At 39.7% G+C, this 17257-nt stretch overlaps 1 protein-coding gene and 1 long non-coding RNA gene across 9 annotated transcripts in view; one reads left to right on the forward strand and one right to left on the reverse strand.

Moving 5' to 3' along the window:
• The window catches only part of LOC127466471 (uncharacterized), a 29527-nt gene extending 20187 nt beyond the window's left edge, over positions 1-9340 (reverse strand). The window contains exons 1-3 of one of the 2 annotated variants that reach the window (XR_007902717.1): positions 9228-9340; positions 6252-6341; positions 5115-5616 (exon numbers count right to left, since the gene is read on the reverse strand). This is a non-coding gene — a long non-coding RNA (uncharacterized LOC127466471). Of the gene's footprint in view, positions 1-5114; positions 5617-6251; positions 6342-9227 lie in introns of those variants that run through there. The other variant, XR_007902716.1, reaches the window with a different exon arrangement.
• Positions 1-17257, forward strand: part of NAV2 (neuron navigator 2) — a 210088-nt gene that overhangs the window by 40073 nt on the left and 152758 nt on the right. For 6 of the 7 annotated variants that reach the window (XM_051777240.1, XM_051777241.1, XM_051777244.1 and 3 more), the window contains exon 2: positions 16425-16542. In XM_051777240.1, coding sequence (XP_051633200.1) covers positions 16425-16542 — 118 coding nt within the window. Of the gene's footprint in view, positions 1-7562; positions 7951-16424; positions 16543-17257 lie in introns of those variants that run through there. The other variant, XM_051777245.1, reaches the window with a different exon arrangement.

Genomic DNA, 17257 nt, shown 5'->3' on the forward strand with positions numbered 1-17257 from the left:
CTTGAGATAGTGTAAAGCAGCATCTAATACATTTGGGGGCCATGGATCCTTTCCTAAATATAGGAAAGGAGAGGGAAATTTTTAACCCCGTGCAAAAGTTATGGTTTATTACTTTGTTAGACATCTGCTTTACTGATGCTAATTGTGTTTAATCCTTCCTGGAGGTGGAGACTGGTCTCAGGGCTAGTCAGTACTTTTATGAGGTCTGCCAGTTCTTAGCTGTGCTCATGGATACATCAGGCTGCTAATCTGACCTTTGGGATATTTGCTTTTTGAGACAAGCATCTGCAGAGAGTTGGGAAAATAAAATGTCGTCAGAGTGAAGCAGGTGTCCTTGAAGAATGTGCATAGCCCTCCCTTATCCTTATCCCTTACCAAAGCATTGTCAAACATCATAGTTTATAAAGAGTAAACATAAAGGATCACACTGCAAACACTAACTCATTTAGACTGTCAGAATAATGTGTTGTTTCCTACTAGTTATACTAAAAAAAGGAGAAATTGATAATGTAGAAATACAGAAACAGATGTGCTAAATGTAGATATATTATCTGTAAATGTTTAGTTCAGAATGTATTGCTAAGAGCTTATTTTCTGCATTATTGGTTTGCAAAACACTGGACAAATGTTAGCATATAAAACTGCACAGGTATTGCCCCTTATACAGCAGGCAAGTGCTAAAGCATCTCCTTTGGAGGGTGGCTTGACTTTACAAGCTCATGAGTCGATGGCAAAGGGTTAAGTCTGATTTAGAGTACTGCACATCAGCATATCACATTTTATACCACACAGACTCCTGGGTTTTTTTTCATTCTGCTTACTATCTCAATATCTAAGATTGATCGTTTTTCACATAATCCCAATTTTTACCAGTTATTGCTTAAGATAGTTCATACTCAATAATTATTTCTTTGGTTAACTGTATTGTAGTAGTAAATTTTTGCCTTATGCGTGAATAAAATTATGTTTGAGGACATAATGGCATGTGCCAAAACATGCATCCATCCTTCAAATCCTCTAGGAACATCTGAATCATAATAAAGAGATCTGTTTCTTTTGAAGGCACTACTGTACTAGCTTATCAGGAAATGTTAGTTCCTGTTGTTTCTCCATGCTCTTAAGAACTACCTCTGCATGGCTCTTCTGAATGAGCCTGTGGACTTCTTCTCATGTTCTAAAAATTAATTTGTGCTCTGATTCACTTAGTTTCTTCTTTGGATCTCCTAGATGGCATAGGGGCTGGAGTGGATGAACTGACACTAATTTCTGTAAGGATCCATGTTTCCCAACGCCTACTGTAGATATTAATTTGCCCTGTGAAGCAGAGCAGCTGCTGCCTTTGTCAGCTCCTGTATAGCTCAGTGAGATTCTTTTTCTTTATTGGCCTTTGTGTTGGAATTGCTCTGATAGAGACAAGCCTGCACTCCTTTAGTGCATGCCTAGAAGTGTCATTTACCTCCTTAAAACAATGTCTGTGGCTGAGCTGTGATGGAACTGGCCCAGAAACACACACTAATTTTCAGTTGCCTGGATCTGTCCTGATTCTCACAGTGTCACCAGCCTATATTCCTTGGAATGATTTGTCATTTTGCTGAGGCTGCCACAAGTGTTCTAGTGCCAGATGCAATCACTAGTGAAAGGCTGATGGCAAGCAGTCTTGCTCTTCAAGAACCTAACAGGCTCAGGAGAAAACCTGCAGGAGATAGCTGGGAAGTTATTCGTAGAGACAAAAATGAGCAATTCATGACATCCTAATTGTTGTGAGATTGCATAAACAAAACTTGCAACAAAGGCATTGCCAGAGGTGTTAAAACAAATACCACAAAAATGACATTACTGGGAAATCACAACTGTTCAAAACAAAAAACCAAAACACAAACAAATAAAAACTCCAGAGAAACAAAAAAAACCCAAATCCAAACGGTGAGCTGCCTTTTTATTTTAGATTGTTTTAATAGTAATTTTAGTTTTAATTCACAACTCAGCCATCTGCCTGTAGTTTAATTAATTTGCAATAATTCCAAGTTTTAAATGGTGTTCTTAGCCTGCCTTTTGCAAAAAAATGGCCTGTAACCTAAAATCTCATCGTAGTGCTATAACAGCTATTGCAACTTTCTTTTTTCCTTTTCTAATTTATTTCTAAAGCTTTAAAATGATGCAGATTAAACTGTAGTTGACAAAGGACTGGACAAGGAACGCTGTAAATATTAGTTGTGTTTGAGCAGGAGAACAGGCAACCAGTCCTGATAGCTCTTTTTTTAATTATTTCCCCCTCCCAGTATTAGTATCTCTGTGGTTAATTTCTGAATCAAAACTTTATATGTATGCGTAAGCCACTTTTATTCTTTTTTCTTTTTTAAACTAGCAACATGCTCTTTGTTCTACATCCCTCCAACCCTTGCTCCAGGCAAAAAAGAATAACTGATTTTGCTGATGTCCCTAAGCCTTGTTTCTGTGCTGGTAGATTCTGTCCTCCTGAATGATTACTAGTAAATTGCTCTGATTTTATCTGCAGCTAAGCCACTACTCTTATCTGATGCTACTTTAAACCATGCTTAGTTTCATACATAGATGGGCTTTCATCTACATCCTGTGGGAACATTTGACCACATCTATAGCATAGATCAAAGTGAATGTTCTTGTCTGAAGAAAAACTAAGGGTTTACAAAGTTAAAAAAAAAAAAAAGTCAAATGTTTGATATCTATGGACCCCAGTAAAATGACCACAAAGATTAGTTACAGGAGTTTATTGCCTGTCAATTCCATGTAATTTTTCTGCTCTTTAAACCTTTTACTCAGCTAATTTAAGGAACATAAGTTTGCTGGAGTAACACTTTCCTAGGTGTAGGTGTTCAGGCAAAACCAGGACCAAATGGGAAACTATATGCAGGATATCAAACAGAGAATGGGATTCTGTAGGTGTGCATGGAATTACACTGAAATTGGACTGATGGAGGCCCCTGTGAGGATATTCTGCTGTCATTGCCTTGTGCTTTTTGAATTTTCCAGAGCTTGCAGGTCTTTTGATCAACCTCCTTGCTGCCATATAATTGTTAAAGGAGTATTAATAACAATAGAAATATTTCAACCATCTGCATTTTAAAAAGGGATGAATCAACAGAGATCATAAGGAACTGATAACAGAGTCTTAGCCTGGTAGGTCATGCAGTTCAAGACTTGGAAATTCCCATTAAAAATCTTTATGTTAAAACTCTCTCTGCTGTAAATTGATGAAATCTACAGTTGATCTGCCTCGTGACAGTTCTGTTAAAGGATTGTGCTATATATATTTCTGAAGAAAGCTTCAGGAGGGGTGCAAAAATTATTTCTTTTACTTGAATGGTTTTCCCAGGAAGGTACAGAAGGCCTTCAAGTGGCCCATGGCTACGTGAGGAAGCTCCCAGGCGGAGATGCCCAAACCGCCTATGCTTGTGGGAATTGTGCCTGTACTATCATTTTCTTCATCAACCATAAAATACAGTTTTAAATTATTAATTCCAGTCTGCTGTAAATTTTACTTTACTGGATTTTTTTTTTTTTTTGGTAGAAGGTTATGTTAAAAGTTCAGTGTCAGAATTTCTAGTAAAACCCTACAGCGTTTAATTCCCAGATCAATGAAAACATAGGCTGGTGTCACTGTAGTGAACCTCTCTAATTAGGAGCATAGGATTTGCCATTGCAGATCAGGCTGATCATTTACTGAGTCTATGAGCATCCTGCCTCCAGCAGTGTGCACACCAGCTGGCTTTGATGGAAGCATCCCCCTTCCTCCTTCTCCAGCAAGGCTTAAGGTCAGTGGGAAATGAAGAAGCAGAATTTTCCTCTTATATCGTTCAGAGGATCATTCTTCAAGACAGTGAACTGGTAACTGGGGTCTTGGCTAGCATGTCTGTAAATGGGCTTTAGGGATAAAAAATACTGATTTTTTTTTTTTAAATATATACTGCTAAACTAAACTTAGGTACAGAGGGTGACTCTTTTCCATTAGGGGGAGTATTTTTTAAATTACTCATAAATATACGAGTCCATTTGGTTGAAAAGATCTTTGTGATGTAGACTGTACTAGAGAAAAGGGAACTAAAGTTTTTGCTATAACATCTGTACTCTGGAACTTTTTTGCTATATTCCCTTAGGCTGCATCATAGCTGGGGACACTGCCCTTCTCTGCCCCTTTGAGTTTGATCTGGTGCCAAGTGTGTAGCTTCAACTATTACCAGTTGTCTTCTATCTAATTGGCATATAGATCATGATACAGAAAGCACTCCCAACCCTTTAAATGGAAGCAGGAGGAACTAAGCTGGAAGCAGGGTCAGCATTGACAATTTAATTTAATTTTGAAAGTTATCAGTCAGCAGAAGATTCAGTTAGATTTGTATCTGTGAAACAGATGGCCAACTGCAGAACCATTAGATTAGGTTTGTTATGTTTGTGGAAATTAATTCAGCACTTTATTTTTTTTTGTTTGGGAAAAATAAAGAACAACTTGTATTATTTGGTAAGTGCTTAGCAGGAACAATTTATAAAGATGACCTTATTTCCTGTAAAACATGGCAAACCCCTGGTGATCCCAGATTATGCAGAAAGCTTTTTGCTGTAGCCTGATTTCTGGGCTATGTAGGAATATAGTGAATGACAAAACAAAACCAAAAATGCTGCCACCTGTGCATAAACGGGTTTTAATATTTTCAAATATAAGAAATTTATCTCAAGATCTCATTAGCAAAACGTAGAACCAGACACCTGTGTGGGCTGCATCCTCCCATCTGTATGTTGATGCAAATATATATGAGTATCTTCCTTTTTCCCTTCTGAAAAGTGAGGATGAGTTTTAAAAATGCTGGAGATCTAGCACTTGTTCAGGTTTTTAAAAAGTATCTGAAGTTTTCTGAAAAATCAGTTTTTTATTTTGATGGCTACATGGAAGTCGAGCTCCTGTGATAATCTGGATCTAATGGGATGCTGGACCCTAAGAGATTCTTAGTCTTTTTGTGCATCTTTGGGATGGAGTCTTTGCCACACAAATTAATGCTCAGCTGTCACAAAGCATTTATCACTATCTTAAAAATGCAGCTTAAAATAAAAATAGGTCTTTCAAAAGTAGGTCACACCTAAGATTTGTCTAGCCAACTGTCCCATTTCTGACAGTGCCCAAGAGCAGGAGGAACATTTAGAAGAGCATTAGAAATAGAAGCATGGGTAGAACATACAAAACCCTTTTGGAAAGATAGTTGGCTCCTTCTCATTCTTACTCTTGCCATCAATAAACTTTAGAAATAACGGAATTAACATGTAATTCTTTAACTACCAACTTCAGAACAGCATTCCTGTCAGAAGAGTTAAATGTGTGCTAAATGATTGAGAATTGAATACGTTGAAGCAATCATGTGGTCAAGTCCTTTCTCGAGTTTGGTTCTTGTTTCCTCCTTCTTTTGTTCCTTCCATCTCCAGATTTTGCGTTTATCTTGCTTGGCAGATAAAGAGAGGAATAAATTGCTGGCCTTCATGACTCAGTTGCAGTGATTTCTCATCCATGTGTTGGTTGCAAGTTGCTTTATGTCCTTCCAAGTGTTAGTGAGCACTGCTTCTTGCCAGCTTCTGGCAGCTTCAGAGACACTGCTGCTTGTGAAAAATCTTGGTCACTGAACTAAATTACATTTTACAGAGTGAGAAAGGTAGTGCAGATGACTTCATGTTTTTTGAGTGGCACTAGACATTCTGTTCATGGGAGAGGAGAGTATTTGGCTGGTGCTGTCAGTGTTGTTATGGACTGAACCTACCCAGCCCCTGGTTTTGAAGTCTCATTTTTGTCCATCAAGCACTAAGCAGACCCAAAGGGGAATGTTGGCTGGACCTTCTTGGCTAGAAGAGGGCTAGGATTTGGTCTCTCAGGCAAGATCAAGGCCAATTTCTGTAATTCCCTAATCCCCACAGCAAACTGATTTTGTTAAAAATTAGGAAAAGCTTTTGCAACATTTCTGGCCTCAGTATTTGGACCAGATAACTTTCATCTTCATACATTGCTAGAAGTTGAAAGGATTTAGTATCACGTGCCTTAGAAACCAATTGTACTTTCACTTGGAGTTGCTTCACAGCTGTGAATCTTGTTTTGATTAATTAATTCTCTAAGCAATCAAGAAAAAATGGAATAGAGGAGTGAGTTTGTGCTTAAAATGCTACATGGCAAATTGGGTTCCATTTCTAGCCCTATTGAGATTATATTCCAAGATTATCTCTTGGAATCTTTTCCTTACCCTTTGTTTCTCAGAGTCCAGTCCAGCAGTGATAGTTCATCTGTTTTGATCCCTCCTGTGGCCATGGCTTTCTGCCCAGAGGAGATGATACTGCAAACATACAGATTTGTGACCCCAGGTGAAAAATACCCATGAAATACAGCAGCTGTTTGGAACAGTCTCTCACACCTCTTCCAAATAGAGAAAATGAGCCTGTCTTCATTAGAAAAGTTTAGAAGACTTTTTTTTTTATTATTATTGTCACGGGCCAAGACTTCATGGAGTTCTGGGAACTGACCACACTGAGTACTGGATTAGCTTACAGCAGGAACTCTGTTCAAGTTTGTAGCAGCCTGAAGTTAGATTTTTCTCCCATCTTCAGTGCTCAAGGGTTTTGGGGAACGCTGCAAGCTTCCTCCGCTCTCACATTGCATCGGGTGCCTGTCTGCGTTCAGCGGGGCTGCTGCTCAGAGCGCAGCCCTGAGCACATCAGAGGGCCAGCGCTCAGAGCTCTTTGGGTAAACTTCCAACTCCATCAAAGCCCCGCTAGCGTTCCACCTCCCCAAAACAAACACACCCCTCAGCCGCAGGGAGTGGGCTTTGCTGGGGGGAGAGCTCCTGTGGAGACAGCGTGGCTCCCCAGCTGTTTGCTTTTCACCGAGCAGTTTAAAGAGCAGCTTAGATTTTTGCTCTGGCAGAAGTGTGCCTTTTGAAAAATCAACAGCTAAAATGTCAGACATCCATCCTTCAGCTTAGCAAGAGGGGAGGTGAAGCAGTCATTGCTTCTCACCTTGGCAACACTGGCTGTGTTATTTTTTTTTTAATACACAAAATTCCAGCCAAGCGTTGTACAAGTGCCAGTGCTCTGTGTTTTTAAGGAATGCCAGCAGCGTGGTCAGACTATGGGATTAGGGCTGACTTGCACATGGTGGGGTCCTGCCGGAGGGCAGGCAGCACTTGCTGTACCAGGTTACGTGTGTCCACTCCAGGTCCAGTTCAGCCTGGTGCTTTTTAGCTTGCATTTGTGATAGATAAAACCTTCAAACATTGGTTGATATTGTGAATGCTCCGAAGCTCAAAAAATATATCCAGACTTTTTTGTCATGTGAAATTTTGGATTTCCATTCAGAGAATAAATTTCCACTGACACTGGGAGCATTTAGGTGAAGGGGGTTGCCTCTATAATAAGTAGAAAGTCTTCTGATTGTGTAACTCCCCCCCCCAAAACAACAACAAAACTAAGCAATCAAAACCCCAACGATTTCCTTAATAATTGTCTTTTAATGCTTACGGTTTCTAACACAAAAGACCTGCCAAACTTTATGCTTGCTGTGAATGGCTTCATTATTCAAGAGTGTGTTTATAAAATATATTGATCCTGTTTGAAACTGATGTCAAACACTGAAACTCCCTGTTACAGACAGTAGTAAGAGAAGGGAGCATTGGGGGTGTAAGGGAAGAGCTGCAGAAGGGGTAGGAATTGTAAAATGTGACAGTGGAAGAAATCTGAGCACTGTGCATGTGTGACTTCAGCTAAAATTAACCACCCAAGCTTCACATGCCGGCATATATATAATCATTTAACTATAGACGCCTTGAGAAGGAAGGACAAGCTGGACTCGAGCAGTATACGTTCACCTTAAATATGCCAATAAGTAGTATGACCTTCCAGGTCCCTGTTCGTGGGAGAAGTAAATTTTCCTGTGACCATTATAAAACAGTAAGCAGCTCTTGGGCTCCTCGATCATGGCAGCGGTGCTGTTGAACAGTAACTATCTGCAGCCTTAGAAGTGATTTTTTTATTTATTTATTTTTCCCTTTCTTCTGCAGCTTCTTAAGATTTTCTGTGGTTTTCCTTTGGAGTAGATATGTATCACCTTTTCAGATAAGCCCTTTTCTGTTGCTATTTGTGTGTGGTAGTAGATGTAAATGGGTTTATTTCGTGCAGGAGAACTGTCATATTTGAAAATGATTAGCTGTGCACTTTAGGTTACTTTTTAGAAAACACTGGGAAAAAAAAGTAGATTTGCTTCTTTTCTTCTCTGAGGTAAATTACAGTTTGTTGGCATGACGTCAAATCGGTTGTTTGCTGTGGCTGAATATGACTCGGAATGGGTTTTGCCGATCAGCTCAGCAAACTAAACTATTTCTCCTTGGGATATGCGAAGGAATTGATGCAGGTGTGAATGTAATCTCATTTCTATTCAGGACTTAATGTTTTCTGCAAGGGGGGATAAGAGAGTGACCACCTGCTTGGCGTGGTGTGTGGCTCCAGCTTGCCAGGGATTTGTATGTGGCAGACGTGGATAATGGGAGCATTGAGTGGGGCGTGCTGGAGGGCACAGACGCCGTCCTTGCTTCACCTTCTAGCTGGTGCTTGGTGAGAAGTATTTACCCCTCTGTGTTGGCAGCACCTGTCAGTAATGGGGTTCAGAAACTGTACAATTGGGGGAAAAAATAAAGAAAATATCTCTTTTCTCCTCTTTTATATTGAATATAGTAAAATATTCAGTAAGGTGAGAAGGGTGCCAGCTAGGCAATTGAAAGCATGTTGCTTGTTTAATATTTACCAAAGATTTGCTCTGAAACTCAGAGAGAGCAGTGCCTGCCCTGAAATGTGGATAGTCCCCGGCTCTATTCCTGGGAAAGGCAGCAAACATGCTAAAATTGACACATATGCTTGGCTCTGTGTGCTGTGAGGCAGCCCATTGCTTTTGAATAGTAGTCATATGCATGAGAATAACCCTCCTCAGTCGGGAATAAGGCTTTAAGGAGAGAAAAATGAGTAGTCCCAGTGGTGTTTAAATTACCCATTTATCTGTGTAACTTCGAAAGGGTAATTAATGTACATAAGTGTCCAGTAAAATGTAATATTCAGCAGAATACCTCCCACCGACTGGGTAATAATTCAAGCAGTTCCAGCCAACACTTGCACATCTGAGAGAATAAATCATTTAGTTTAGTTCCCGTAAGAAATTTTAAAAAAGAAGCAGTTACCTCTGTCTCCCCAGAAAAGTGGGAACCAAGTGGGAACTTCAGTTGGTTACAGCTGCAGTCTCAGTAGTTGATGATAACTTAAAGGTTCCAACACTTTAGGTAATTGAGAGTATTTTACTGGCATCATATTAGGTACTAATTTAGTAGGTGTATATATGTGTATGTGACAGCTATTTTTAGAGGATTGCAAATCCTGGAACGACAGACTGGTGTGGGTTGGAAGGGACCTTAAAGACCATCTCGTTCTAATGACGCACCTTCCCCTAGACCAGTCTGCTCAAAGCCCAGTCTGACCTGACCTCCTGTATGGATTCCTTCCAGGAAGGTCACTTTTCTGTCTCACTTGCCTACTGGAAGGAGTCCACCTGCAGTTCAGCCCATCATCACCTCAGACTTGAAGTTTCTGGTGATTTCCTCATTTTTTTTAGCTGGTATTGATGCCAAGGTACTGGTAGGATGGAGTAGACTAATCTCCAGTCTCCCATCCTGGCTTTCCGGATGTTTCCAGTGTCTCAGAGCAGAGAGGAGAAGCTATTCACTGCCTTACCTCATGTGTCCACCTCTCCCTCTGAGCTGGGATCACTGGGGACTCATGGGCATTCGTAAGGACAGTGGATTCTTGCTTCATATCCTTCATGTCCACATACCCTTGGCTATATCCTTGAAGAAAAGGAGTAGACAGAACTCCTTCCTCAAAGCCCACTAACGCCCTTATTTTATCACAGAGAGATGTGGGCACACATCATCTATCTTATGTCCTGCTTTTTAAGCCCTTTGGTTTTTTGTCTTGCAAGAACTTACACTGAGGAAAGAAACCCATGCAACAGTCTTTTGGATAGCAATGCAAAGCTTCATTCATTCTAGAAGAGTCAACACTAACCTTTTACTGGGATTTGTGTCATGGTACAGATGTACAGATGTGGATTTCTGCAGGATTTAAGAAACGTGGGGGCCACACATTGTAAGACCTGAAAAATGTTCTGTGACAAATGCTGTAAAACGTGGGGTTTCACTTTTTTTTTTTTTTACCATGTGCTTCTTCATTGTCCTTTTGCCAGTAACTCAGCAATATACCAGCCATATTATTGTCAGGGACATAATCTCTATGCACTTTCAAAATAGCCTTTATCCATACTGTGCCCCCTTGGAGCCAGAGGTGCTTCAGAGGGATTGAGGTTTTCAGCTAAACCTTTGGCTTTAGCTATTTAGCTCTGGGCTTTACAGTGTGATATCTGTTAATGAGATCATTGTGTTGGACTGTGGCATGGATCAGCATGAGACTGCAATCAGTGTTACCAGTCAGAAATTGGGATTTCGTGACTCTACATGTGTAAACCCTGTTACATGGGGCAGCATCTGATGGGCTTCTGCCCCCATAACATTGTCACGACTGCAGGCATTCCCATTAGTATCATCTCAACATGTTGTGTCTATTTTTAGGGTTTGGAGTGTTTTGTTTTTTTCGCTCCCTGTGAACTTCAGTGGGCAGAGTGATTTGGTTAGCAGCAACATGGGCATTGCACTGTAGTGGGTGTTCTGGAATGGGAGTTCGTCAGTGTGGCTAACCCTGCTATTCAATCACGGAAAAAGCCTTGCTCTGCTCTAATTATGCTACATGATGTCAAAAAGATATTCTTCAGCTGTTACCAAGTTCACGAGAGCCTGATTCATGATAATTATTGGAAGAAAACAATTGCAACCTGATTAGTAAGGAACTGACATGGTAAAGAGAAGGAAAGAAAGGTTTGAAAATTTACTTGGGCGTTTATTATAATTGGATTTGTGTGTGTGTGGAAATGAATAACAAGGAAAAGATTCAGGCATATTTTCTACTTAGTTGCATAGAAAAGAGACATTCTTTTCAAGTAGATTCATATGAAGCCTTTCCTTTTCATGAGCATAATTCAGAATACCAATGCAGAGGCAAAAATATTGGGTAGTTCTTGCCTTCCCATGTAGGACTGCATTCCATTTAAAGGAGACTCTGGAGTACATGATAATACCTGATACCCTAACCTAATTGCAGCCCCATGGATATACTGGGTCTCCTCTAATGTCTCTAAAGGATTTTCCTGGATTCATTGCTCTCATGAGTTATCCATGCTCTGTATCCTGGGTATGACTGGCTGTGGGAACAGAGGTATATAGTCTTACAGATGCTGTGTTTGGCCTTACCTACCAGCAGATCAAGAGGAACCACCCAGGTATCAGTCTGCTGCCTCCAAATGGTATATGAAGAGAGGAATACTGTGGTTTGAGATGCCAACTTCAGGCCATTATAGCTGACCAGGCAAGCTCTAGTTTGTTTGGCTTTCTGCTTGATTTTTTTTTCCAAGGCTAAGAAAACATGTATGAATTATTTTAAAGTGGACAGAAACTTCAGAGTTTTTGCTAGTCAGCTTTGTTCCCCGGCCTTCCCTGAGTGCTTAGTGGGGGCTGTGTGGGCTTGAACAAACAACCAGTTCTGCAAAAGGCACCTTTTGTACTGGTTTGGTGTTCAGATACAGGGCAGGTGGTCTGAGGTGAGCTTGGCTGTGGTGGATGTGCTCTCTCAGTGCAGCCAGAAATGTTACATGAGGCTTGAAGTGCCAGGAAATTTCAGGGATCTCCTAACTGGAAAGCAAAATTTCTCTCTTATCTGAAACCTGCTTTGAAACAAGCAGGTATGAGGCTAAGGAAAGAGAAGCAAGGAGAAACCCAACTAAATTTCAAAATTCTTCAAACTTATCGATGGAAGACAGCATTCAGGTCTTTCTCTTTACAGACAGCTTTCAAAAGCTTTTGAATTTGGATTTTTTGTTTGTTTTGTTTAAAACCGTACTGCTTTTTTCACTAGTTTTTTAGCTCTGACTCATAATGTACTGGATATTTCCAAAATCAGTGCTTAACTGTAACATTCTTAATTCAAATCTGATGGATTGAAGGGAAAAGAAAGAAGTCTTTCACATTTGTCTTTGTTCCCAGATAACTGGATTCCTAAGAGAGAAAAAAAGCTACCAAACAGCTGAGTCCACCTTGAAAAAAAGCTAGAACTTAATTCCAAGTTAAACATTAAACTGACTTGGACACAAAGACCTGCTTATAGTGATTAATGCCCAAATCATGATGTTCACTTGATTTTTGTAACTAAAATAATGAAGCTGCTTTCAATGAGTTTCATACTGTGTAAAATCACTGAAAAGTTTTAAAAACCCATACTGGTGTATATAACAAGGGAATATCTCTTGGATAAAATATTTCATATCACAAGATTTTTATGTTTTTTAATTAGACAACTGTTCAGGTAATTTTCATGTGAATATTCAAATGTGATTTTGTAGCTCATTTGCTGAAAATACCTGAGGAACACTCAGAATTCATGTGCAGAGATAGGAAAATGGAAAGTTTCTCAGCAGTGATTTCCTACTTCTTTTATTATTGTTTTCCCATTTATTTGCCTGGTTTTGAACATTTGAAAACACTGTGTGCTTTGAAACATATTTTATGTGTCTAGAAATAGCAGCCATTGTATTTATATTTTTTCACTTGTTTGTATGGAAAAGGAAAAGAAACATTAGGAATCGTATTTGTGTAGTACATTACAAAGACTCGCAACAAACAGGTTTTGAAAACATCCTGGAAAGTTTCCATGATTAGCATAATATATGCTGTAAAAATCAGCAGTGACCTCAAAGAGCTATTGCAATAAACCTGGATAGAGCTTGTAAATATATAGCCCAGTCAGTTAAAAAACAGTAATAATTTGCATGCTAATGCATGTTGCAAAATAATGTTGTATAATAACACTTTTAAGAGAAGGACAGATTTATTATGTCTGTATTTTCATGCAAAAGGCTTTTCTAATCAACTAGTGGAGTGAAATAATATTCCACACCCTTAAATACCCCAGAAACAAATATTTCCTCTGTACTGGTGTGCATTTAATGGAATATTTTATAATAAACATAAAAGCTCTGCTTGTAGTTCAGATATCAAACACAGACTGACTTCAGCACCGAAGTGGGGTTTACAAGAATAATTTACCATTAGAGGGAGTTTCTTTGTGTTGTCATAGACAGTGAATCACAGTGGGTATTTGGTTTCTTTCAGGTTGTCCCCTTTACCGGGAGCATTTAAGGGAGTTAGGGATTTCTTCGATGCAGCGTTTATTTACGGGGTAGGAATCTAAGTTCTGATGTTCCTGGGTGCAATAGGAATTAGGGCAGTAAAGACAAGTACGGGATAGCAGTTTTGCAATGCCAGCCATACATTCTCACGTTGTTATTTGACCTAAAAATCAATCCTAACCAGCTCTCAAGGTCTTGCCGTTGCTGTGATTTCAGGCTCTGCCAGGAGGGGTCTGCTCCTGTTTTAACTCTGGGTCTGATCCAAGGATTTGTCTGACTGCGTGATGATCTGCATCATGGGAATGATCCAGGATGGAACTGATGCATCAAAGTATAATCTTAAATTTGCTGGAAGTCATTCTGTGTTAAATTAGGACATTCATTGCAGCTCTCTCATTAAAGGAAACGTGGTTATTGTGTTTGATAAGTTGTTTGTCAGCTAAATTGCAGGAACGGTGTAGGGGTGCGTGTGGACCTTGCACTTGCAAAGTAAGTAGTTTCCAACGTGTTTCCTTGTATGTCTTTACTTGTAGATAAGAAAGCTAAAACCATGTGGCAGAAAAGTAGGTTAAGTCAATCCTAGTTCCTTGAAGTCATTGGATCTTCTAAAGTATCTTCCTGTTATGGAAAATGTTTTCTTGTAAAAGGGGCTAAGGAACACAATGTCTCATTTGTGCAGTGAGGGTTTCTTGCCCCTTTTCTTTTATTGGTCAGCTGGGGAATTCACTCATGTACTCAGCCTTTATTTCATTAAGGTGTCTTTCAGCCCTGTTTTTATCAGAGGTGTTCCATTGTGTTTTTCTGTTGGCATTGAAATGCACATCCCGCTGCTCTGAAGAGGAAAGTAAAGGATGAATGGTGGAAAAGAGGGACATATGTTTCAGATGTTAAGTGATTTGTTCATGGCTGCTACCAGTAGTGTTTCACAGGTTTTAAAAAAAAAAAACAAAACAAAACAAAACAAAACACAAATGAAGACTTTATAACCAAAAACTCTGGTCAAAATCTCTGCTATTCATTTTATCATATTAACATTGAATCAGAAGGAGGAGTGTGAAATTACAATTCTTTGTTATATCCAGGTTCCTCCATCTCATGACAAATACTTCACCCTTAGTTTTGGCAGTTGGCTTTTAACTCCCATGAAGGAGAACATGACCATCACATTGAAAAAGCAAGGCTTAAGATGCTCCTGAAATTAGTAGCTGTGGCTGTGCTCAGCCATATCAGTCAGTAATTTAGGGGATCTGCATTGATCAGCTCTGGGGCCGCCAGCACAAGAAGGATGTGGACCTACTGGAGTGAGTGCAAGGGGAGGTCCATGAAAGGTGATCAGAGAGCTGGAGCACCTCTCCTAAAGTTGGGGTTGTTCTGGAGAGGGATTTTGGACAAGGGCCTGGAGTGATAGGATAAGGGGGAATGGCTTTAAACTGAAAAGAGGGCAAGTTAAATTAGAAATAGGGAAGAAATTCTTTCCTGCGAGGGTGGGGAGGCCCTGGCACAGGTTGCCCAGAGAAGCTGTGGCTGCCCCATCCCTGGAAGTGTCCAAGGTGAGGTTGGATGGGACTTGGAGCAACCTGACTTAGTGGAAGGTGCCCCCCACCCCTGCCCATAGCAGGGAGTTGGAACTTGGATGATCTTTAAGATCCCTTCTAACCCAAATCATTCTGTTATCCAGTGATATGGAGAGTTGCACAGCTCAGGAGTGGCATGATGGAAGGGGAGTGACTGTGAACCCATGTTTTGTTTCAACAGTGTTTTGCCAGCAGACAGAATCTGATTGTAGTAGCCATCATTTCCATCTGCTTCCTTAAAGGCTTGGGATAGAACTCTTCAAAGCCTGGTGATCACAGAGCTGAGGGTTCAGGCCCTTTTCCTTGTGCTCTTTTGTTTCCATCAGTAGTAGTGAAGGAAAACAGTAGTTCCTGGGCACTGCACAGGGAGGGCTTTCCCTGGGCTTCTGGGGACTGAATACTGTTGTGTGGACATTTCCCTCCAGGCCAGTGACTCACACACTGGTGTGAGACATATGTCATCAGCATAGTGGTTTATGGGGTCTCTGGAGTGTTGGGACAGGTCATGCTCTAAGAAAGCACATGGTATCTACACCTGCTTACTGATAGATCAAATTGGGATGAATGTATTTCTTCAGAGTAGGGGTGAATCTTAATATTTAGGTATTTGAAAGGTAAAATGCTGATATTTAATTGTGTTTACCTTGTTTCTTTGGAATGTAAGTAGGTCACATAAAAAAGTCTTAAATTTTAAATTTTGTCCTATATGAAGAACAGGAAACATTACTCAATTCATAAGCAGAAATTCCTAATCAAGTGATTTAGCTTCTTTTCGTTAACCTAGCATGAAAAGTTTTATAAGTTTCCTGGTGATCTTGAATAAGTTGTGCTAGCATGTGATGAGCAATACTTAGTGCAAATTAGAGGGCTTTTTCACTGCTTTGTGTGCTTAATTTTCAGTTAATACATTTTTAAATAAATCCCAACAGTTAGAAGTTTACATAAGATTAAAAGCAATTTAATAGGCCTGTTCAACCTATGAGATGGAATTTATTAGAACTGGTGGATTTTTAGGGCCTTGAAAGGTTTCTTTGGTAATATTAACGAAGGAGTTTCCTCACAATGAAATTGCTATATAGCTAATATATTCTTGGAGTGTTTTTGGGGAAAAAAAATCTTTAAACTTCCTCAATATCAGCTATCAAGAAAAAATGTCAAAGGGAAAATGCAAAAAACACTTGGGTGGAAATTGAAATGTCTTCTACAGAGTCACTGCAGCTGTTGAATATTTTGTTTACCTCCTGATGATCCATTCAAGCTGTAACACATTCAGGAGTTTCCCATCATCTTCCATGAGCTTTGATGTCAGATTGCTGAATAGGAAAATCCATACTACAGTGAGCTGAACACTTGATCTGCACAATGCCTTGAATTTTAATGCTGTTGACTTGTCTCAAAGAGGAAAAAAAGCAGTGATGTTATATCAGCCTTTTGCATACTGAGAGAAACAAAGAACTCTCATTTTTAAGGTTATGTTATGAGTAATAGTTTATTTTTGTTTATCTTTCTCCTAACAGATTTATACGGATTGGGCTAATCATTATCTGGCAAAATCTGGTCACAAGAGATTGATAAAGGATTTACAGCAAGATGTGACTGATGGAGTCCTGTTAGCTGAAATAATCCAGGTTGTAGGTGAGTGACTTTGTGTTTGTACCAGGTATCCAGCAGCTCGCTCACACAATCACTGTCTTTGTCTTCTACATAAACACAGTGTTGGGGGGAAATCGATCCAACTACATGGATGTAGATAATGTAGATAATTTTCCTACAGAGACTTTGCTAATTAATTTGAAAAAAACGTGTCTTAAAGTATAGTGGAAAAAATATTGGATGTTGATGATAAGATCTCCTGACACAGCAATATTACTCCACATGGCTGAATGTTAAAAAAACAACTCGTGAGGGATTTTTTTCTGCTAGGATGCTGTTAGCCTTCACTATCTCTATTTCTAATACCTTTTGGGTACTGGCCTGAATATAATTCCCAGTGATACAGGCCTCCTGTGTTGAACCTCCTGTCTCCAACTGGAGTTGGAAAATCCATGTATGCAGCTGAGAAAGGAGAAGGAGCACAACTTTTACATGGCAGAAAAAGAAATCTTTCCTGACTAGTTTTCAGATGAGGAAGATCATTTATCATTAGGAGAAATCTCAGCTGCACACTCAGTTGTCTAAAGTTCTCTTAGTTTGCACTAATGTTTGTAGATAATGAAAGTTCCAGGCCATTTTCTCCATGTAAAGCTACATATTGTCCCTCTTCCCTTGGGCCTGGATCCTTCATTAGTTCCTTCAGAGGCTCATCCCTCTGGTACTTGGGATGCAACAAAACACATGCATGGGCCAATGG

The sequence above is a fragment of the Manacus candei genome, unplaced genomic scaffold, assembly GCF_025592945.1.
Source record: "Manacus candei isolate 608988 ecotype Guabito, Panama unplaced genomic scaffold, ASM2559294v1 h1tg000009l, whole genome shotgun sequence".
Classification (NCBI taxonomy): Eukaryota; Metazoa; Chordata; class Aves; order Passeriformes; family Pipridae; genus Manacus; species Manacus candei.